Below are 25,594 nucleotides of genomic sequence, written 5' to 3'. Positions count from 1 at the left end.
CAAATATTTCTAAACCTGCTTTTTTAGTATTCTCTTTATCCCTTCATCAGGGCAGATGTAAAACATGTGCAACTCTGTTACACAGAGGATCTTCTCTTTATGTTTTGTTACTGTTTGTGATTTTTTCTGAAATTAATGATGATGTTCTCAAAGTTCTCAAACTTAAAAAAGTGTAATGTTTTTTAATGTAGGATTTTACCTCTCGGCATGTGTTTGAGGATCAAGGCAGCTGGAATATGGAACCATTGAAATTATGTTAACATTCTTCCTCCCTTAACCAGCAGGGTTCCAGAAATGAAACCTAATTTGAAAATAATAATTAGTCTTCACATATAAACACCTGTGAGAGGTTTCTCTAAGGGAATATTGCCTAGAAAGAATAATAAAATTGTTTGTGGTTGCTCACAGTGCTCTCTGTTGCTCTTGCAAGTTACTGGATTGAAGACTAATGTCTGAATCTGGAATTTTGGTTATGCTTAAAATTAGAATTTATATGAATATGGGTGATTTTATTCCATTTGTGCTGCTTTTTATCCTTCCATGGATATATGCAGTAGCAGGGCCGGACTGGGACTAAAAATAGGCCCTGGCATTTTTGAAGCACCCAGGCCCACCCCTGTGACTCCTCCCCTTACTATTCCTGACTCCTCCCACTTATTAGTCTATGCGCTTACAAATATAATTAATATTCTAACAACATACAAGCATACATCATTCTCTATTAAAATACACACAACCAGTGGTTGAAGTGGACATTTTTAAGTGGGGGTATGGAAATGTGAAGTTTGTAATTAAGCGCGTGCTCCAGAAAAGGGGTGTGGCCACTCAAAAGGGGGCGTGGTCTTCAGTGTAGTTTACCACACCATACACCTCTTATACGCATTATGCACCACAATAGTAGGACCCCTTATACTATATAGTACTGGTGCCTCTTTCACATTATACCACACAGTATGAGCCAAAATTCACATTATAGCACCCGGTATGAGCCGAAATTTACATTATAGCACCCGGTATGAGCCGAAATTTACATTATATGCCCCCAATAGTGCAGTGCCAGATCCACAATTGTCCCCACAGTGCCAGGTATACAAATGCCCCCACAGTGCCAGGTATACAAATGCCCCCACAGTGCCAGATCCACAAATGCCCCCACAGTGCCAGGTATACAAATGCCACCACAGTGCCAGATCCACAATTGCCCCCACAGTGTCAGATCCACAATTGCCCCCACAGTGTCAGGTAATACCTGACACTGTGGGGGCAATTGTGGATCTGACACTGTGTGGGCAATTGTATACCTGACAGGTATACAAATGCCCCCACAGTGCCAGGAAAACAATTGCCCCCACAGTGCCAGGTATACAAATGCCCCACAGTGCCAGCCAATTGCCCCCACAGTGCCAGGTATACAATTGCCCCCATAGTGTCAGATCCACAATTGCCCCCACAGTGTCAGATCCACAATTGCCCCCACAGTGTCAGGTAATACCTGACACTGTGAGGGCAATTGTGGATCTGACACTGTGGGGGCAATTGTATACCTGACAGGTATACAAATGCCCCCACAGTGCCAGGAAAACAATTGCCCCCACAGTGCCAGGTATACAAATGCCCCACAGTGCCAGCCAATTGCCCCCACAGTGCCAGGTATACAATTGTCCCTACAGCAGACAGTGCTGCAGCTGCTTACCGCTGCTGCTGCTGCTCCTCCTCCGGGCTCCGGCTGTGAGGGACGGATGAGTCAGGAGAGAGCGCCCACCAGCGCGGCTGTGTCTGGCGCGGCGGCGTATAGCTGACTTTGTTCAAACCAGCCGCCGGTTCGTGAGCCAATCAGAGCTCGCGGACCGGCGGCTTCTGATTGGCTGCCGGTCCGCGAGCTCTGATTAGCTCACGAACAGCCGACTGGTTTGAAGCCCACTATACGCCGCCAGACATAGCGGCGCTGGCGCGCTCTCCTCCCCTGACAGCTGAGACACGCTGCCGCCGGACTGAGCGACAGCGTGTATCAGTGAGCGCATTTGCCAGAAGTGCCAGATGGCCAGTCCGGCCCTGTGCAGTAGACATGAAGATTGTGATAAATGTGCATCTTTGATAGCTATGAGAAGGTGCCAGTCATGTATGCAAGGAGTTTCTCATAATATTTGACTGATGTGGAGATGAAAGTGGTGTTATCCCTTTGTTTCATGCGACAAAGCGCATGGATACCCTCAGAAGCTGTCACTGGGATTTCTGAATGAATTAAAGATTAATATATATATATATATATATATATATATATATATATATATATGTCATTTATATCATTCCTTTTTGGTCCTTTCATAAGACTCAGAGAAAGGGCAGAGCATCTCATTGAGAGTGCTAAATACAGATGTCTATATGTGCTTGCTAAGATATTGTAGGGTATACATGTACAGTATGTACTAAGCCTTGGAAAGAGATAAAGTGAATTGAGAAAAATATCAACCTCCCAGCTATCATTTTTCAATCACAGAATCTAATGTGGCATGCTGATTGGCTGGTACTTTATCTCTGTCCACTTTATCTCTCTCCAAGGTTTAATACATAGACCCCTATATCTTTTATACACATTTTATTCTTATAAGTTTTATACCAACAATATATTGCATGACTATCCAATAATTAATACAGTATGTTGAATTTTGCAGGGCTAGACTGTAGCTGTAAGAGTATGGTTGTGCTGTGGTGGGAAGGTTTGTAGGGTTGGAATAAAGTGGTAGAATTATGGTTGAACTGTGGTGCAACAGTTAGGGTTGGACAGCAGTGGAAAAGCTTGTGCTGTGGTGAGAAAGTCAAAATTGATCTAGTAGTGTGCAGTGGGAAAGTTTGGGTTGGACTGTGGTGGGGAATATAGGATTAGGCTGAGATTGAAAGGTTAGGGTTACATTGCAATATGAAGGTTAGTGTTGGACTGCGGTGGAAGTATTAGGGTTGGGCTATGGTGGGAAGGTTAGTGTTGAACTGAATTGTGAAAGTTAGGTTTGGACTTCAGTAGGAAGGTTAATGTTGGGTTACTAGTTGTCATTGTTGGACTAGGGCATGAAGGGCTCACTAGGGAATGCAGAGATATGGCCCATGTTTAAGGGGTTTGGCTAGTCACCACAGAGGCTTGGTCAGCCATGAGAGACTTGGTAGCTGACCCTCTAATTCAATTACACAGTCTAGAACTTGAAGAAGGCGTGGGCCCTAGGGCAGTTGGGCCCTTTTGAGATTTCCCATGTTCCTCTATGAGCCAGTATAACCCTGTAAGTTGCTTTTGGTTAAGATGCAAGAGGTACCACAAAAACAGTTTAGGAGTGGGACAAGCAAGAAACATATTGTTTTTATCAATTACTTTTATTGTAAATTAATATGTGTTTCTACAGAAAATTTTATGTGAATTTGTAATTAATTATTTCCAACAGATGAGAAAATCTGGACCATTGTTCAGCATAACATCACAGAGCTAACTTCTGTGCATGGATCATTTTCTGGGAGACCATACTCCACGTCATTAAACTACAGTGCCAGTCCTGAACAAATGGAAGCCCTGATCAACAACGCTGAGTACTGTGAACAAGAGGTGACTTATCATTGTAGACATTCCCGGCTTCTGAATTCTCCTAGTAAGTGCAAAGGCTTAACAAACTTTTTTATCTATTTGTCTCATAGGGGTCTATTTACTAAGCCTTGGACAGAGCTAAAGTGTATGGAGATAAAGTACCAGCCAATCAGCTCCTAAATTGTCATTTTTCAAACACAGCCTGTGCCATGGCAGTTGGGAGCCGATTGGCTGGTACTTTATCTCCGCCGACTTTATCTCAATCCAAGGCTTAGTAAATAGACCCCATAATAATCTACATTCCTTATTGCTAAAATGCTGAGACTCTATTTCTAATAAGATTATGAATTTAACTGTTCAGTGGGTCTACTTGGCTCTACAATCTATTTAACATGAACCAGTCTAGTGTTAATTTGGTTAAGGCATTATGCCTTATGCACAATGTGGAAATGTAAAAGGATTCCTCTACTGTTCAACTTATTCTGTCCCACTTAAACCACCTCCATTTTGTAGTAGAGCAGTGACATATGGAGAAAGCAATCCCATAAGAGAGCCTCGAGCTAAAGTATGTGACAAGCTAAAATGGTATGTTACACTGGAGTACTAAGGTCCATGCCTTCCATCTATACATGTCACAGCTCTACTGCTGTCTAGAGTGGAAGTGCTCTGAGCAGGAGAGAGAGCATCAGGTGCTGAATAAATTATTCTCTCCTTTGTAGACGGGTTACCATTAAAACACTGGTTGTTGTTTTTTTGCTCCCTACAGAATCCACATTGTATTTTTGTCAAGTGACTGATTCACTTGACATGTGAATAGAGCTATAGCTTAAATATAAGTACATTTGTGTCTGCTTACACTTACATTTTTACAATAAAAACCAACAATTTGGAGAAATTATTTAGATCCCTTCTTATAGAAAAAACTGTAATCCTCTTTGTATCCCCCTGTATGAGAGATGCTTTGTTCACAAATTCCATCTTGGCCATATGATACCTTTATCCTTTAATGTTGTCTGGCTGTGTTTGTACAGTACAAAGATAAATAAATTCTACATTTAGCATTTGTTCCGAAAACCTGTGAAGATATTGTGTGGTGTTACTTTTTATTTAAAAACATAGTACACTTTTTCCCATTGTCGCAACTAGGGGTGAGCTAGTGATGCTGCTGCACATGTTTCAAGGCAAAGAGCCAATACCATTGCTGTTCATTTGCCACCAGTCTGGAACTGCACGATGCATCCTACATACAACCCCTGGTGCGGCGACCGAGCGTTTTTGGGATGTCATCAGGGAAACAGGGTTGTTCCGGTGGAGTTTTTGGGGCAGCTGTGTGTCGTTACACACAGCCGCTCTGATTGAAAAAATGCCAGCGGGACTCCTACCATCACTGCCAGAAGGAGGCAGTCACAGTTTTTGCAACCACACTGTAATTGTGGCGCGATCGCAATCACAGCTTGATCGCAGTTGGTGGGCGGCAGGTAGCATAATGGATGATCTTGCCCTGTGATGGGCGGCCCCAAGCATTGGATTGCAAGGATTGCAGATTCTGCTAAAAAGCAGAATCAGCAATCCTTACAGAAAAGGGTCCTGTATCTGCTGGATCGCACTGGGAGCTCAACTTCCCAGTCTTGACTGCAGCCCTGCACACATAAGGGGCCAGACATTAACTATCAGTCTGGTATTTATTACCTTCATTTATTCAAGGTATTCACAGAAGTCTGTCTTTGCTGTTTAATATTCCTTATCTTCACAGTTGTCTATTTCTAAACATCTCCTGCTATTTGTTGTTTGCTTTATCTCTCCTCATTTTTCTTTTCCTCGCCCATATTTATTTTTACTGCCAATGAGCTATGATTACCCCACTGCTTGCCAAGAGTTATGTGCCCAAATCCCCACCATTTTTATATATTTATGCTACTAATAACATTACAATATGCATAGTTGATTCATTTTTAGATTTGACTTCTCTGGTATATAATAATAGAGCATCCCAGCAGTGCAATCAGTGAGTTGAGATGACTGCAGAGTAATGTGAGTTCATTATGCCTTGTATACAGAGAAACATTTATTCTAAATTGTGTCTTGTTAATGAGGATAATCTGGTGGGTTGTTCTCCACAGTCACTAGTTACTTAATATAGTTGTGTAAAGATATAATGTAACATACTGTAACAGTGACGTGCAGTGGTGTGAGGCAGGTGAGGCAGAGCCTTTCCTGTCATACTAACGTTTGTACCAGAGTTTTGACTGTATAAATTATATGAAAAATACAAATAATTTGTTAGAAATATCTTATTTGTATTATTCTAATCATTTTTATAGCCAAGACTCTAGAGTAAAAAGTCTATAGCAGGAGAGGCAGGGCCTCACCTGTGTATCTTATCTGCACATCTCTGATCAAAGGTGATCAAATTTCCAGCAGTATATACTGCTGCATCTGCGTATAATGCCCACATGCACCCTTTGGGTCATACAGTATATTGCATGTAAATCTGTCTCTGGTGCCAGTGCCTCCTGAGCCATTTAGCTCACCGCACGTCCCTGTACTGTAAGTGTTGTATAGATGATGAGCACTGTCCTTTTCCTAAACAGTACTATAAAACTAATTCCAATTAGACAGCATGAGGTAAATTCACTATATGTCAATTTTAAATTATTTTAAATTATTAAATCAATCTAAATCAATGGTGCAAATTTACTAACAGACAATTATTTTATATCGATTTTTAAAAGTCAGTAAATGTATGAGATACACAACATTGATTTAGATCTATTTAGATTGATTTAAAATTGATTAAAATCAACCATTAGTAAATTTACCCCTAAGACAGGGGTGGGCAACCTTTTTTCTACCAAGGGCCATTTGGATATTTATAAAATCTTTCGGGGGCCATACAAAAATTATCAACTTAAAAATTAGCCTGCCCCCCAGTAGTTATGCCCCAGTAGATATGCCCCCAGTAGATATGCCCCTCAGTGTGTACTCCAAAAGATGGGTGTGGCCACATGCCACACAGATCGTGGTCAATTAAAATTTGACGTGTTACACATAAACCCCCAAAAGTGCAGTGCCAGATACACATATGCCCCCAGCAGTGCAGTGCCAGATACACATATGCTGCCACAGTGCCAGATACACAAATGCCCCACAGTGCCAGATACACATTGCCCCACCAAGTGCCATATACACATTACCCCAAAGTGCCAGATACACATTACCCACAGTGCCAGATACACATTACCCCACAGTGCCAGATACATATTACCCCACAGTGCCAGATACACATTACCCCACAGTGCCAGATACACATTGTCCACAGTACCAGATACACATTGCCCACAGTACCAGATACACATTGTCCACAGTACCAGATACACATTGCTCCACAGTGCCAGACACACATTGGCCCACACATGCCCCTCACCCTACTGTGTTGCTCACCACTGCTGCTGTGTGTGTCAGGGGAGGAGAGCTCAGCATGCGCCTCTCCTGCCCCTTAGTGTTCAATCCGGCTGCGGTGTGTCTCAGCTGTCAGGGGCCAGACAGGGAGGAGAGCGCAGCTATGTCGAGCGGCAGCGGTGTGTAGGACCTCAAACCAGCTGCTGGTTCGTGAGCCAATCAGAGCATGCAGACCAGCAGCAGCAGCAGCTCCTGATTGGCTGAGCATGCACTGAGCTGAGCGTGCGCTCTCCTCCCTGCCCTGACAGCTGAGACACAGCGCCACTGGACTGAGTACAAAGGGGTACAGAGGCGCACGCTGCGCTCTCCTCCCCTGACACACAGCAGTGGGCTGGAACAAGTGGCTTTGCGGGCCTTATGCGGCCTGTGGGACGGAGGTTCCCCACCCCTGCCCTAATAGAATATCAATTGACAGAAACACTGGAAAATTAAAATGATTGGATTTATTATTTTAGCCTTGTTAGCGCTTATCCTTTGCAATCTAGCTAGACCAAATTCCAATACATAGCAAGTATCCTCGCATATGAAATCATTATTTCCCTCTAGATTATAAGCTTGAGAACAGGGCCCCTTACCTCCTTTTCTGTCTGTTATTCCCCAATCTCTTTTCTTACAGTTTTTTCCCAATTGTAAAATGCAATGGAATATGCTGGCACTGTATAAAGAAATATAAATAAATAATTTCCATTACTAGGAAGCCTGATGCAGGCTCCATTGTCCTAACAGGTCCAGGGCAAATCCCCTGTTTCTGTCTCTATTAAAACTTTCCACACTGAGAACATGATGTGCGTTATTCCACCTTCCCTGAAATTAAACTATCAGACTCAATCCTGAGTTTGAGCCCTCCTGATAGTCAGCCAAGTATAAGGTTTTAATTTCCGAGAGCTGCACCAAGATTGATAGTTAATAGTATTTCATGAACGCATCATTTTCAGACAAAAATAACCTCCCAATATTTCTCAGAAGATGTACAGAGCAATAACATTATCCGGTATACAGAAAAATAATATATATTAACCCCAGAGCACACACATTGCAACACACATCCATACAAGTAAAAAATGAAAAGTGTCAGATGTGGCCTTGGACACAATTTAATTGCCACTATAGGCTGTTTAGATTTATTTTTGGTTTGTACCTTTTTGATTAGCTATTATTTTCCATTAATTTTATGAGATTTTGCATATAACATACATACAATAGTATACCTGGTGATTTTGAGCTTGACATTATGAACTATTATTATTATTATTATTATTATTATTATTATTATTAATAATTTTTTTATTTAATTTTATACCGCAAATGTTCCAGAAATGAATACTTATTGAGTGAATTTGTTCTTACTCTTTTAAGGTTAAATGTATCAAACCAGTTAAAGAGAGCAAGCAGAGGTGGATTTAGAGGTCGAGGAGTCCCCTAACACAACAGTTTCGTTTTCCCCATGTCCAAATTTAGGACAGCTTACAGGGGCATTCTGGCACCCGTAGGCATATGCCTCACACCTAATGGCAGTATCACCAATATGTTGAGGAAGTTGCCCATAGCAACCAATCAGGAACTACTTGTTTATAGAGTTTACTAAATAAATGATAGCTAGAAGCTGATCTCTTTTTATTTCAGAAGGTTTGATACATCTCCCCCCAAGTTAGGCTGGGTACACGCTTGGCAATATGCACCCGATATATCGTCCGATCCGGCGGATCGGACAATATATCTTTCACATCATCCAGTGTGTATTCAGTATACATTTAACGATGCACGCTCCTGCGGGCCGTTAATGATGTACAATATCTTCAATTTTCAAATTGAAATCTAAAGCTATTGTACAAGACAGAATGCACCCGGATGTGGGTGCATGCCGTCACTGACGAGAGTCAAATGATATCGTTCAGTGTGTATGAACAATATCATTTGCGGGGGCGGGGGGGGGGGGGGAATCTTGCCCAGCCTTAGGTCTGCAGAGAGGATTCATACAAAGTTGCATGTGTTTCTGTAAATGCCAGCATTCTGTGGCCAATGAATCAGTGTTACATTTGCCCTGAAACTTTTTACTGGAACTTCAAAGTTGTCTTTTCTTTAAAATATTGCTACAAGGACAAGGACAATGCAAATACATTGTGTCTCTGATGTAGGTGATGACAGAACCCTAGGGACATGAAGCAGGGAAACTCCACATTTAGAGAATTTTAGTTACCCCGATTTGTTTGCTCAGTGTTGCTATTAGATACAACAATTGTGTAGATACAATTGTACACAGATCTGAGTTTATCTGTTGCCTAGAGCAGGGATAGTAAAGACACTTGCCTAGAGAATATTACTCTGTGTAGTTGGGAGTTCCCTATTAAATGGAAGACTTTTTTCACAAAGACCAGAGTCAAACATTTGCCCTTTAAGCAACTACATTGTCTACATCCTTGCCTAATGTTTTACACTGGTTTTGATGTATTCAGTGCATTGTAAACAACAAATAGGTTATTTATATCAAAGTATAAATCAGCTGTATACAGTTGTCTCTTTCTTTCTGTCATTTAACTACAGTACTTCAGACATTGCTTACAAAAACTTAGCATCTTTCTTGATAGATTTCAAGTGACTGCAAGTCTGTGAAGCCTCATTAAGGATGGAAGATGTAATGATACAAGTCGATATGTAATGAGGTGTTTTCTCCTCATTCTCTTCAGACTTAGATCAGGGAATGCAGATCTCATTAAAAAAAATATTTCATGCAATCTCTGGCTGGTTAGTTTAGGGTGATGAGAATGTAAATAGCGAAACTTGATTTTCTCAGCTGCTATTGATTCCCAGCAAGGGTGCAATGTTTAATTTACAGGTAGCATGTACTAAGCCTTTACAACTCAGTTTTGCTTATTGCCTCGTTTTTAAGGTATCCAGAAATGTAAATACTGTACCAAGTTGAATTCTGATGAATGGGACCACATTGTCAATATAGACTGATTTAAGGAGACTGAATTTGTTCTATTTTGTGCAAAAGGGTAAGATACAATATGTGACACTGGAGGTGGTTGTCATATGGGAAGAGTATACTGCATGTGACAAGATGGTGATGGCATATGTGAGGAACATGATGCAGTTATGGGTGTGGATTAGCAGAAATACAGTGAAAAGGTGTACAGTCAATAGTTTGACACCATATGGTCGACAGTCAATAAGTCCGTATGTACAGTAGGTTGACAGGGTCAAAAGGTCCAAAAGAAATGGTTGACACAAAAAAGGTTGACTCAAGTTAATTTTTATTTTTGGGTGTTATTTTGTATGTTTAACCATATATGACCCAAATTAGTAGAAACTCGTTCTCTTGTTGGCTCGCCTAGCTTGCCGCGTTTCGGGTGCAGTGGCTCACTCCAGCCACAAGGTTACTAAAGGTTATAGTTTGTGGCATGGATATTAAATTCAGCAAAAGTTGTAAAAACATTAAAAAAAACTGTGTTGACCTTATGTGTGTTGACCATTGTCATGTGACCTTTTGAATCTGTTGACCTAATGTACCCATCGACCTTTAGTACTGTCCACCTTTTACATTTTGACCCTGTTGACCTATAGGCTATCGACCATATGGTGTTGACCTATTGACTGTAGACCTTTTCACTGTCTATCTATCATCCACCTCCTGCAATTATCTATCTCCATTAATGCCAGATTCCTACAACATCGCTACAGCGATTGATGTTTTTCGCTGATCAGCAAGCAGAAAAACATTCAGCAAAACCTGAAAGACTTTCCTTACATAGCACAATCTGAAAGTGGCATTAAACTGTATGAGCAAAATCTTTATCTCAGTTGAAAGTTGCAGGGACAGATAGATCTCATCCAATTAGTTCCTGCACTCTCCTCCCCTAATGTGCCCAGCATTCTGCTGTATGAACATACTGTGAACTGCTTATATTAAAAGTCTCTCTATGGATATAACAAATGTGTATACAGTAAAAAAATAGTAATAATTACAATGATATTGGTCAGAAATATGCAATCCAATATAGTTATTATTGCTAAATAGACCAATGTGTATCAAAAGGAAATTGAACCATAAGTAGGAGAGGTGCAGGCACCAGGACCATCAAAGCTTGGCTACATGTCAAACCTATATTTTGGGGTAAACCGCGCTCATCGCCTATTAAAGGGGCAGATGTACTATGCCTTAGAGAGTGATAAAGGGAAGCGAGTTAAACCAGTTAACTCCTAACTCACTTTTCAAACACAGCCTGTAACATGACAGTTATTAGCTGATTGGCTGGTACTTATCTCCACTTTAGCTCTCTCACGACTCAGTAAATCTCCTCCAGTGTTACAGGTCAGCAGGCCCCACTTTGTATATACAGCCACCCCCAGAACATTGGGATCCATGAATATATGAGACACAAACATTTTATTTCACAATACTTTGTGTCATGAAACAGGAAAGATCATAAAATTACTTCACGTTAATCTATATTTACAGGGGTTCGGTATGATATATCGGCACAACTTAACTGCATCCCATTTAAAGGTATTTCCAACTGAATGTTTGTCCCATGGTATATTCATCACCTTTCATCACTTAAACAGTGCTCCCGCTATGCCAGCAGTAACTCCTCCATCTCCATGGACTGGTTGACAGTTTGCGATTATAAATTGTGAAGACAAAGGGGTCTATTCAGGAAGCAGTGAAACAGTGGAGAAACAGACCAGTGGAGTAGTTGCCCATGGCAACTAATCAGCTTCTTCCTTTACATTTTATAAAATGTACTTGATAAAGGCTTCCTTCAAAGCAGATTGGTTGCCCTGGACAACTTCTCCACTGGTCCTTTTTTCCACTCCTTTCACTGCTTCATGAATAGACCCCAAAAATAGGAAGGAAAATATATCAAAGGGAGAAATGTGAACAATAATAATGAAATTCATGTGAGATCAGGGCTACATCAGAATTAGAGATTAAAGCAAGAATCTTCATACTGTCAGTCTTCAGACATAACCGCTCTATTTCCCGCTGACTTCATGTAGCAGGCATTACAGTAGGTTACTGGATGAACAGAGAATAATGGAACACTGACTCCTACAGATGTAAACCATGTAATATATAATCTGCTGAGAAGAGAAGTGTATGAGTTGGAAAATTGTGTAAACACTGCAAATCAATAGATAAAGTGTTAGTAATAATAGAGGCATTTCTTTGTGTGCTATCACGATGTGTCAGCAAATCTCCTCTGTTTTTTTCTGAATCATTGCTGAGTTTGGGTCAATATTTTGTGTAAGTCAAGTACAGTTGCTTGAAGCATTGTACTAAAACAAATCAATTTCAAATACCTAATGCAGCCTGGAATGGGAACCCTAATTTGTCTGCCCCCTCTAATTCCCTTATTTCCCCTGTCCACATCAGCAGAAGCACATGGCAGCACTGCTCTCAGTTCTCTTGGTCCCAGGTACTCTGAGGCATGGCCAAGCAAGTGTCAGTGCCCCAATATGAATTAAAGGGACCTCTGTACAGCATGCCCAGGACATGTGGCACAGTATATACAGAGGGTGTCGGTATTCATTTTTATACCTGACATCACAATGGAGTGATTGAGAAAGGTCACTTTCATTTATATTGTGGACAAGATTTGTGCAGATGTTGCTTTAAAGTGGTCCTGCAATATGAAATATGAGCAATCTTTGACATTCAGTGCAAATGGTATCTACTGTGACCGTTGGCCATTGCTTGGCTCTAACAATGAACACCTGAATGTTAAAGACAGCTGTAGGAAATCCAGTAATAGCAGTGTAGCCAAACTGTGTGTGCTCAGAGCCAGATAATTTATAAGGCAACCCCAGCTCCCTCCTCGGGCTCAGTGGGCACTGAGTGACCTGGATTAAAATAACCTGCTATTATTATGTAAATGATAAGGGAGAAGGGGTCCCAAACAATGATACTGCCTTTGGTCCCATGGGATCTTAATCAGTCTTTTTTTGTGGTGCCTGGGCCAGAAGCTCCTATCAAAGTCACATTCTTAAGCCCCGTAAACACGGGGAGAGATGTGTGCTGAGCAATCTATCAGTGACCGCTCAGCATACATCTCTCCTCCCACTCAGCACAGCGCAATGTGTGCTGAGTGAGGGGGGCGGACGTGGGGGGAATGGGGGGGGCGCTCATTTCACCCAGTGGTGAAATGAACGACCTGCTAGGCCAATCTAGCACCGGCGATAGCGACACGCGGGGACGCGCATCGCTATCGCTGTGGGGCATACACACGGAGAGATCCGTACTTGAGTTCTAAGCAATCTAATCATATTGCTTAGAATTTAAGCACTGATCTCTCTGATCTTTAGTGCCTGCTGATATCACCTGGACATCAGGAACCTGTCATACAGTATGAACAACGGGCCTGTGCCAGACCTGCAGGCCTGGGGCAACACGCAGATTCTTGATTAACAGGAATCAGCGGCTGCACAAGGTTCATTCTGTGCATGCTCAGGACGGGCCTTGCAACCTCGTCCGCACTCGCCCTCTGCTGCTGCCTGATTGACAGGCAGCATCGTTAAGTGGGTGGGAAGGCTTGTGTTCCCAGAAATGTGCGTGTGTTCTGTGTGGGAAGAGCCAGGGGTCTGCATTTTACCATGCAGACTTCCTGGCCTCACAGACCCCAGTTCCTCTGGTCAGTGGAGTAAGCTGGAGCCTACTCGTACTATTGAATTCCAGCTTGTGATATCGGTCACAGTGCTAGGAGCGCAGCTACATGCAGGAGGTGGCTCTTTACTGAGACATCTCCTGCATGCCTCTCCTAGAAATCGGACGGAAATACAATGCTGTGCTGTTGCATTCCCACCCATCTTTGAATCTGCCCCATTGTGCTGTTAAGAGTTATTGCTCTTTGATACAGCACTGCTTGCTTATGCTGCTTTTGTGTTTACTTAATCTCTCTTTAGATTGCCTATGAAGAGTTAATGATAATGAGATTATGTCTAGTGCATAGACACTGTGCTTTTAGTCTGTTTTGCTCACCTGATTGGATCAGAGACCTTAGCGTGTGGGTGTATAATACCTGGACCTGCTGGCACGCAATGTGTCCGCTCATTAAATTTTCAACTGTTGCAAAATCTGCTGTTAATGAGGAACAGTTGATTAGTATGACCGTGACTTTGTATTTTTATCTGCATTAATTACCTTAAATCAGCCTTAGCTTAGTGATCTGTTTATCTCCCAACTGTCAACACTGAAACTTAAAACACAGATATTTGTGTGTTTCCACACTGATTTCAGGCATCTATTGATCATGTGTTTTCTAGAAGTAAATGTTCATCCTCTGAAGACTCAAAAGCATTGTTCCGGAGTTAAAGACACTGTACATGTTTTTATGTTTATCTTATATCTGTCAAAACAAATAGTGTGAGCTAAATATATGTAAAATACTTGTTTTAATATTTGAATCAAATTATGTGATGGTGCCAAGAAGTATGCTTGCAGAACTATCCATTCAGTAAACTTCCAATGTTATGTTATGTTCTGTAAGGGTGAGATGTATGAAACCTTGGAGAAAGATAAATTGGAGAATAATAAAGTACAAACCAATCATCTTCTGCTTTTTTTCAAACATAGGGGTCTATTTACTAAGCCTTGGATGGAGATAAAGTGAACGGAGTTCCAATCAACCAGCTCCTGTCATTTTTCAAACACAGCCTGTAACATGGTAGTTAGGAGCTGATTGGCTGGTACTGTATCTCCGTTCACTTTATCTCTGTCCAAAGCTTAGTAAATAGACCCCTAAGCCTGTAAAATGACAGCTAAGAATTGATTGGTTGGCACTTTATCGCTCCCCACTTTCTCCAAGGTTTGATACATCTCCCTCTAAGAGTTATTTTTTAACCATAACACAAAGCTTTATTATTTACCTACAGTATGTACACAGATCATGCTTGCCCAACTCTCCCAGAATTTCCATGAGAGTCATGCGTGCCAGGGGGCACTCTCAGACTCCTGATAGAGTGGATCAACCCTCTGCACCCTAGGCAAAGCTTCTGCCAGATGCCATCTAACCTGAAAACCCCAACACCACCTCTTGGAGGAGAGATGCAGGTGGCCACTAGGTGGGCTGGGGTTATTTGCATCATTATACATATACAGAGAATAGGGACAACACTCAAAGACTTTAAAAGTGAAAAAGTATATTGTAAGCAAAATCAAAAAAATGTGTGACTTTGTTCACAGTATACTTTAACTTTCAAATCCTTGAGTGCCAACCAGTGCTTCAAGTTTGGCGGTACGGGCCGGTATTGCGTACCAGTAAGAAATTGACAGCCTGTACGCAGTACAGCCGACCTGACTACCTTGCTTGCAGTCGTTGTGTGTCTGCGGGGAGGAGAGCACAGCGTGCGCCTCTTCTGCCCCTCAGTGCTCAGTCCGGTCTCCGTCAGCGTGTATCTAAAATCAGGTGCCAGTTCATAAGCCGATCAGAGCTTGGGGACCGGCAGTGGCTGCTCCTGATTAGATGCCAGAACGCGAGCTTTGATTGGCTCATGAACCATTGTCTGATTCGAGATAAACGCCGTCACCACTGGAGACCAGACTGAGCATTGAGGGACAGGAGAGTTGCGTGCTGAACTCTCCTCCCCTCACACACAGCAGCAGTGGAAGCAGATCCCGGCGGGAGGCTATATGGTGAGCAGCAGTGACACTATTGGGGACATATGTGTATATCTGGCACTGTGTGGGCATATGTGTATTTGGCACAATGGCCCCATATGTGTGTCTGGTACTGCACTATTGGGGTCATATGTGTATCTGGCCCCCCATATGTGTATCACGCCCCCATTTTCATTGGCCATGCCCCATTTGGCATGTTGTCACACCCACTTTTTGGCACACGTACCGAAGGCGCACGCACACAGTACCACTTAGATTTTTATTCTACTTGCACCACTGGTGCGGACCATTCTTTCTGCCAATGTATACATGCTAGCTGGCATGTTAGGAATTGTATAGGACACTGAAGCCAATTTCACATTTTTAGCTGACTGCCGGGAATATATATATATATATATATATACTGTATATACTGCATCTACATATGGTGTCTGGTGGAGATATTTAATTGCATATGTATACATACATATATACACACATAAACTTCCACTTGATCCAGCTCTCCTATTAGTTACAGCGTTACAGCACCGGGTGCCCATACGAAACAGGATACAACATTGCAGATGGTACGGCACTCCTGGTGACTTGAATAGAAATACGAGGCGGCAGCAGTAGTTAGGCAACATTTCAATGCCTTGTCTTTATGACGTTTTCATCAGGTCAACAGAAACACTGATAAAGGACAGACCACCCATTTTCATTGGCCAAGCCCCGTGTGGCATGTGGCCACACCCATTTTTTAGCACAAATACCGAAGGCGTGCGCACACAGTACCACTAAGATTTTTTTTTCTACTTGCACCACTTTTCAATGCCTTGTATTTATGACATTGTCATCAGGTCAACAGAAACATTAATACATCTTACCTTTATAAAGGACAGACCACCCAGGGACCAGCAGCATCCGAACGGCGGCACTGTGTTGATGATGTCAGAAGTGCGCCATCAGCGTGCTCCTTATCACCATAGAAACCAAAGACACTGAAAAGCCCCTACATAAGACAATGCTATACAATAGAGATAAAGAGGATGATTCAGAGTTGATCGTAGCTGTGCTAAATTTAGCACAGCTACGATCATGCACACTGACAAGCGGGGGGACGCCCAGCACAGGGCTAGCCCGCCCCACATGTCAGTCCCTGCCCTGTCACAGAAGTACAAAAGCATCGCACAACGGCAATGCTTTTGTACTTCAGGAGTAGCTCACGGCCAGTGCAGCACCGTCCCGCCCCCTCCTGCCCAGCGACCACCTCTGCCTGACAATCAGGCAGAGGTGATCGCTAACTAAAGACAGACGTCGGCTGTCTGGCATGCACCGTCGCACTGCGGTGCCGGCGCAGTTCAGGCCTAATCACTGCTGTGTGAACACGCACAGCACCGATCAGGTCTGAATTAGCCCCAAAGTGCTACATGCTGGTGAGATGATTACAATGGCTAGGCATAACATTGCAAAATGCATCAATTCAGCATAATACTGCTTATTGAACGGCAATACTGACATTGTGAACTATGTTGATTGCATTTACGTTCATGTTACAGACATATTACTTACAAACTAGATTGTACCATGGAGGCTTGTATGAAGGAATCACTTATGTAGAATATGCTAATGTAGGCTCAAACAAATTATAGCCTATATCACTATCAACCGTTGATTAGAGGCTACCTATACCCAACACCGTACTCTGATGAATCAGTAGTATAGGTGCTGGCAATAAGAATTCTTCTAAAGCCCATATTCCTGACACATTCATAAGTCCCACAGATCGATGGAGATAATCTACAATTTACAAGAACACATTTTGTCCTAGGTGGTCATTTAGACCCCTTGGGTGTACTGTACCTAAACGTTATATCCATCGGGTTTCCAATTGAAGTAGTTAAAGACCCCTATAGCCACCTCTAATTGACCATGGGACCTGATCAATCATCCTGTAACAAAGGGACACAAGTGAGTACCGGGCCTGACAGAAATGTCTGGCAGCTGGTTGGTCACTGGTGCCCTTTGCAATAGCGGTTTTAATAGGTCTGCAGTTAAAGCCACTGATTCATCAGAGTATGGTGACAGTATATTTGGCTACAGATATTACCATGCTATGGAGGTCTACTATCTAATAGAATTTAATGATATATTCTATTATTGATGTTTAGAGATTATCTTGTGTTGGGTAAAGGTAGCCTCTAATCAACGGTTGATGGTTAGTGATATAGGCTATAATTTATTGGAGTGTGTCTACATTAGTATATTCTACATACAGTAAGTGATTCCTTCATACTAGCCTCCATGGTGCAATTTAGTTTGCAAGTAATATGTCTGTAACATGAACGTGAGAGTTATGCAATCAACATAGCTCACAATGTTACTATTGCCATTCGCTAAGCAGTATTATGCTGAATTGATGCGTTTTGTAATGTTATGCCTAGCCGTTGTAATCATCTCACCAGCATACAGCACTTTATTGTATAGCATTGTCTTATGTATGTGCTTTTCAGTGTCTCTGGTTTCTATGGTGATGGGGAGCACGCTGATGGCGTACCTCTGACGTCATCAACACAGTGCTGCCCGGGGCAGGCACGCGGCACGCCATTCGGATGCTGCTGGTCCCTGGCTGGTCTGTCCTTTATAAAGGTAAGTTGTATTAATATTTCTGTTGACCTGATGAAAATAGCATAAATGCAAGGCATTGAGATGTTGCCTAACTACTGCTGCTGCCTCAGTATTTTTATTCAAGTGGCCAGGAGTGCCATACCATCTGCAATGTTATATACACACATACATATATTTGTATGTTCCTTATTGTATTCCATCCCCAAACTGTAAGTTCATTACTGACCCCCTCCTCCATATGTATTGTATTCCTTCAGTGCCTCTGTTTTCCCTATTTTGTCTTTTACAAGTGCAAACCACCCATTGGGCTGTAATAGCTGTACTGTTTGAGGCCATGCAGAAACTCCATGGATTACTTAAAAGTTATTTCATTGTTTTCCTTTGTAATTGACATGGTTCCTCTTACAGGCAGTATCAGCATTACAGCATTACAGAGACGCTGCTGGGTGCAGACATGTAGTCAGGTGCTGTTTGCTGCTTGAAAGCCAAGATCCAGGGGCCTGGAGGAAGTGCACCAGGGCTACGAGGAGCGGCCATGGGGGTGCCCCGCAGGAGCCATAGTTACATCCGCCTCCTATGTGCCTTCACATGACTTGATGTTACACGTGTCAGCACAAAGGAAGCGCTGAGACAATATGTGGTACAGTGTGATAGTGGCGGCTTTACCTGAATAGACCCGCAGCAGCCAGCACAGTGTAAAAGGAGGAGGCCACATGCAGAGACATCCTTCAGCTTATATAGATAAATTCTGTGGTGCCCTCCAGAGGCTGGTGCCCCTAGGCAGCCATCTAAAGCTGCCTAATGGTAGAGCCGGCCCTGGGTCAGACTCTCGCATGCAGCCTACTTCCTGGGTGAAGAGGCAGCCAACTGGTGTGATGAGACTGTTCACATTTAATTAAGGCATCATGACTCATCCCCCTACTTTAAAATGCTACAAATTCCAGCTTTTAACAGCAGGGGGCAGAATGATTATAATGCTTTACAGCGCTATACACTAGGTACATTGGACCTGGTTGCTCCTTCCAGGACTCTGCCGATGGGGCTTTATAAAAGTCAGCAAGTATTACCCTAGTGTACCTACTTGCATATTACAAGGTTCTCATCCACTTTATCTTCTGTCTACATTAGCACATTTGTGGATGCTTAGGATATTGGTGGTCATTCTGAGTTGATCACTCGCTAGCAGTTTGTAGCAACCGTGCAAACGCTATGCCGCCGCCCACTGGGAGTGTATTTTAGCTTAGCAGAAGTGCGAACGAATGTATCGCAGAGTGGCTACAAAGTTTTTTTGTGCAGTTTCAGAGTAGCTCCAAACCTACTCAGCGCTTGCGATCACTTCAGACTGTTCAGTTCCTGTTTTGACGTCACAAACCCACCCAGCATTCGCCCAGCCACGCCTGCGTTTTTCCTGGCACGCCTGCGTTTTTCCTAACCCTCCCTGATAAACAGTCAGTTGCCACCCAGAAACGCCCACTTCATGTCAATCACTCTGCGGCCACCAGCGCGATTGAAGTGCTTCGCTAGACCCTGTGCAAACTACATCGTTCGTTGTGCCCGTACGATGCACGTGCGCATTGCGCCGCATATGCATGCTCAGAACTACCATTTTTTTGCCAGATCGCTGCGCTGCAAACAAATACAGCTAGTGATCAACTCGGAATGACCACCATTGTACGTAATGGAAACATAGAAATGTCTAATTAAAGTCCAAGCAGCTTCCACTGTACTATCACATATTCTTTCAGATACACTTTTCTATTTTCCTGCTATATTACTGCTTGCTTTATCCCCATGTGCGCCTTAAATTAAGACAGTGTTAGGTCAAGTCAGTGCAAAATCACATTGTCAACATGCTGACTGTTAATATTCACAATGTCAACATTCTGGCAATGTCGACATCAAAGCAGGGTTGACATAGTGAATCTTAACATTTGAATTAATATTCTGTTCATATCAATATTGGGAACGTCAACATTTTGGTGCCACATCCTTTTATGCGCTTGAAAGCATTCTTTTTATAGCTTGAAGCGAATTGAAGGTGCAAAGTGCAACCCACTCTAATTAGAGAATGTGACCCAATCTGTGGCAGCTCAGAAAAAGGTTGTACGTACGTCTACAGGAATGCTCCTGTTAATGTGGTCCTTCCCACCTCTTATTCTCATGTCAATAATGTTATCATGTAGAACGAAAGGCCATTTTTAAACTGTTAGCACATAGGTGCCAAATCCTTGCTCATAAATGAAAGTCTCCTAAATATCTGCACATAAATATATGTTGTTCACGTTATAATCTGATGCAGTTGCACTAAAGTAGGTGCTTGATATCACAAGTACATATACTCTGAGGTTGTACATGTTTTCAGTTCTAATACAAAGCTATATAGCTTACTGTATGTCTTCCTAGTGGCTTTCTATTCATGTATGATAATGTATTTATTTATTTATTAGCAGTTTCTTATATAGGTGGTCATTCCGATTTGTCGGTCGGTAATTTTCTTCGCATCACAGCGACTTTCCGCTTATTGCACATGCGCAATGTTCGCACTGCGACTGCGCCAAATAATTTTGCTATGAAGTTTGGTATTTTCCTCACGCCATTACAAGGTTTTTTCTTCGTTCTGGTGATCGTAATGTGATTGACAGGAAGTGGGTGTTTCTGGGCGGAAACTGGCCGTTTTATGGGAGTGTTTGAAAAAACGCTACCGTTTATGGGAAAAACGCGGGAGTGGCTGGAGAAACGGAGGAGTGTCTGGGCGAACGCTGGGTGTGTTTGTGACGTCAAACCAGGAACGACAAGCACTGAACTGATCGCACTGGAAGAGTAAGTCTCGAGCTACTCAGAAACTGCACAGAGAAGTCTTTTCGCAAAATATTGCGAATCTTTCGTTCGCAATTTTGAGAAGCTAAGATTCACTCCCAGTAGGCGGCGGCTTAGCGTGTGCAATGCTGCTAAAAGCAGCTTGCAAGCGAACAACTCGGAATGAGGGCCATAGTGCAGCAAATTCCGTTGTGCTTTACAATTGGACACAATGTTAAAACAAACTGGGTAATAACAAACAGTCATAGAGGTAGGAAGACCCTGCTCACTAGCTTCTATAGGAAATAGGAATAGGATAAGCCTAATGCAATGCAATAACTTTGGACGTGGGCCCTCGGTAAGGAACCATTAAATATAGTTGACCTGTTGTTTGACCAGATAGAAGTGGGACGTTTGCGTTATGTGGTGCCATGGTCTTTGCTGTGGCACTGTGATTCAGGTCTGTGCAGCCCACACTATTGCTGTGCAATACCACTTTTGCTGCATAAGGTATGGGGGCGGGGTCATGATAACACAATTCATGTCATCAAACCCATGGACTACCATTGGGCTAGTAAATGGAGTTGGAACAAAGAAACTGGTCTTTACAGGGGTGTTTTGGACATACTAGGAGTATAGGAAAGTTTAGTAGGATATACTGTATTAGATGGCTCAAAATAGGGCATAGAGTAGCTAAACACATACATACTGTAAGTCTGTATGTAGCCTCCACATGGGTCAACATACAGTAGCTATTCCCAGTTACTTGAAGCAAAGCTTAGAGAAATGATGGCAATAAAATATTCACATATAATATTGCATATATACTGTAGATACCTCTTGTATTGTGAATGCTGTATTTTTAAGTTTAATTCAGCATTGAATTGTTAGATTACTGGCAGTCAAATAAAATCAATAAGCCAAGTAACAAAGTATGTGGTATTGAACATAATGTTGCCGTTGTGTAGTGCTGTTTGGAAATTACATTGGGGGATGACATTTTTGACCACATAAAAACAGCTGAAATTCTTGATTTTTAGCAGACCCATGTCCTTGCATTTTGTGCTCTTTGTTTCTCTTTTCCAGCATGCAGTAATACATGACCGAGTTCTTGCGACACTTGTGTGTCTTTGACCCACATCAAACAATAGTTTTTAGCCAGAGGTGTCCTAGGGAATTGAATGCTTTTGTTCTCAAATGCTGTCTTTTTCTATCTTCACAATGTGCATTGTGATTGGTGACTTCAAGGCTTTTTTGTGCAAAGGAAGTTTAACCTTGTAGGATGAAAAGCAAGAACAACCGGTCATATTGTACACAATCATAATCACAGTAAGCTGGATGTCACCACCTTATATTTTCACACCTTGACAAACTCTCTTGCATTGTTCTATAAGTTACACTTCACCATAAAAGAACACACAATATGATGGGCTATAAGATTGTCCCAGAGGTATAACATGATTTACAACCTTGGAAATGTGGTTTACAATAATGTATTTGCTCATTCTGAACCTTTATCCCAGCTTTGTGAGCAAAGCTGCGAGTTAAGAAGAGACTTCTCTGTTGCAATTATAGACATGTACCAAGAGAAAATGTATTGACATAAACAACAATTGTCTGGCTTCATGAATGACATGAATAAGTCCGGCTGCTGCAAGATAAAGCTTTCTATGCACTAATCCTCAACAATGTTCTCCACTATAGGGTGATACTAACCCTCACCTTTTATATCTTCATGTAGTCAAATGACTTTTTATAAATAGGTTCCATTCCCATTGTTGTCTAAAAATCCTAAACCTTTCACTCTGGCTGCCTCTTATATCTGTAAACCTCTCTCATATGTCTTAGATCCCTGGTACTATTATTAAGCCAAGTCAGGATTGCTACCTGTTTATTGAAGTATGTCTTTTGCCTAAATGATAGTCTAAAATAAACCTGTGTCTAAAATATCCCATCAATGAGTCAAAATGATGGGATACATTTATTCCTTGGTTGGTGAGCCCCCCTCCAGTCAACATAAATCCAAAAAATGAAGTTAAAATATCTTCAAATAGGCCAGGATCATTTTAAGAGATATTTCAAGGTATTTGTAATTTTGAACAATACAATTGTGTCTATGGAATGTAGTCATCATGGAGACAATGGAAATCTAGACAATCATAAAGTTGACACCAAAACTTGCAATGTCATAGTATCAACATGGAAAAAATAAGGTTCATTGGGTCGACAGTTATAATGTAGTTATAATCAAAATGTCAACAATTAAAAAAAAAAAAAGTTGACAGTCAAAATGTCGACAACCAAAATGTCATAACACCGACAGTCAGTAGCGGATTTCCCATGAGGCACATGAGGAACATGCGTACCTAGGGACACCACTTGCTTGAGGTGGTATAGCAGGCTGCCCCCTTTGCACTGCACACTGCATCTAAATAGTTATCCCCTTTATAACCTGGAAAGGACAGGGAGAGTGACTTGTGTGCTACATGGGACAGGAGCAATGCTACTGTCAGAGAGAGAAGTGGAGCTGCTGCAGATCACTGTCAGCCAGAGAGCGACAGGACTATTTTGCTGCTTGTGAGGTAAGTGTGTATGTGTGTAGTTTATATGTGTATGTGTGTGTGTTTGTGTGTGTGTGTGTGTGTGTGTGTGTGCGTGCGCACAGTGTGAGCAGTAGAGGGGCAGTGTGTGTGGTGGGGTGAACAGTGGGGTCATGGGGCATTGAGCTGTGATGGGAGGATTAAGAGCATTAGGAGGGCAGTGAGAAGTGGGGGAGGAGTGAAGCAGTAGGGGGCCAGTGTGCGAAGGTGTGTGTGTTGTGGGGCAGTGAGCTATGATGGGAGTAATGTGAGCAGTCGGGTGACAGTGAGGGATGGGGGAGTAGTTATGTGGGTAGTGAGGCGTGATGGGTTAGTCAGCTGGGGACGAGAAGTGTGAGCTGTTGAAGGTCAGGCAATGAGATAGGGAGGGAACTGGATAGTGCTATGAAAGGGGACATAAGAAGGGTATGGGGAGATATAGAGGGAGATAACAGTAAGAGACATATACATACAAGACATATAAGTATTAAATACTGCTAATCAGAACAATTATAATAAACTCTGTAATTTATCACAGAGCATTACTCAGGTGCTTAGCACAATTTGTCCAAAAATATAAGATCACCAATCGCGACCAGGTTCCTCATTAATATTTCTAAGGTCAAGTCCAGAGCCTGGGACCCTCCATGCCAGCACAACCCAACTGCCCCAAGGCATTACACAAATGAGAAGCAGCAGTTAAAGTGTTAAAAGCTGTTACATTTGTAAGATGCAGCAGCTATGTGTTAAGAGATTAAAAGATTACAATAGTAAAATAGGAATAAATGTTGTAATGTCGATGGTACATTTTTAGTGTCCTTGCAATGCTTTGTTGATGAACATCTAAATTATTCCCATCAGCAAGAAGCACCTTTATCAAAATTTGCACCGGCTGTAATCTGGTGTATCTACTTAAATTGGGACATTGGGGGTCATTCCGAGTTGATCGCACATAGCAAATTTTTGCTGCTCATGCGATCAACTAGACGCCGCCTATGGGGGAGATTTTTTTTTGCATAGCAGGGCTACGAACGCTTGTGCAGCCGAGCTATGCAAAAACATTTTGTGCAGTTTCTGAGTAGCTCTAGAGTTACTTACCCACTGCAATGTCTTCAGCCTGTCAGGTCCCGGATTTGATGTCAGACACCCGCCCTGCAAACGCTTGGACACGCCTGCGTTCGCCACACCACTCCCAGAAAACGGTCAGTTGACGCCCCGGAACGCCTTATTCCTGTCAATCTTCTTGCGATCAAGGCAGCAATCGCTTTCTTCGTTCTTCTTGTCATTGCTGTCGCTGGGCAACGACGCGCCTGTGCATTGTGGCCCCTGCGCATGCACAGAACTGACCCATTTGCACCGCTGCAAAAAACTGCAGCATGCGAAAGGGTCGGAATGACCCCCATTGTCTTCTTCTACTTGCGCTTTGGTGTAGAAGAGTATTTCAAGATATTCCCATTGTAAAAACTGAGGCTAAACTCTGCAATATTCAAGCAGGAAAATGGAAAGCTTTTAATTTTTGTTGTCAGAGGACCTTTTCATAGGCAAATGCAGGGGGGGTTTCCGGTTGCACAGAAACCCCCATCCTCTTGACAAGTGGCTAAAATTATGACAACAATAGCAATGGTATATAATATGATTACTAGATTTGCTACCACATGATGCAGTTTAAGGGACAGAGCAGAGCTGCTGCACATGCCAAGCTTACCGAGTTTTCCGTGTGTGTGGATCTGAGAATCAGTGTACTGGACCGGATAGTAGCTACCAGGAAGTAGAGACAGTAGCCTTACGAAGTGGTGGGAGAATGTGTACTTAGAAAGTGGAGTACTGGTTCTATTATGTTTGTGTATTTATTTCTTATGTTATGCTTAACATTTTCCTGACCACTTATCTTATTTATATGATTTAAATATGTTCGATACAGCCTATACTATAGACATCTATTGTTTTAAATATTAATACTGTATTTAACAT

General features: G+C 42.3%; 1 protein-coding gene across 1 annotated transcript in view; it reads left to right on the top strand.

Moving 5' to 3' along the window:
• CNTNAP5 (contactin associated protein family member 5) overlaps nucleotides 1–25,594 on the top strand; it is a 737,066-nt gene that overhangs the window by 528,423 nt on the left and 183,049 nt on the right. Inside the window, exon 13 of the mRNA XM_063933980.1 lies at nucleotides 3,429–3,629. Within this exon, the coding sequence (XP_063790050.1) occupies nucleotides 3,429–3,629 (201 nt within the window). The remainder of the gene's footprint in view (nucleotides 1–3,428; nucleotides 3,630–25,594) is intronic.

This window comes from Pseudophryne corroboree, chromosome 7 (genome assembly GCF_028390025.1).
Source record: "Pseudophryne corroboree isolate aPseCor3 chromosome 7, aPseCor3.hap2, whole genome shotgun sequence".
Taxonomy (NCBI): domain Eukaryota; kingdom Metazoa; phylum Chordata; class Amphibia; order Anura; family Myobatrachidae; genus Pseudophryne; species Pseudophryne corroboree.
This window is presented reverse-complemented; position numbering and strand designations above follow the sequence as displayed.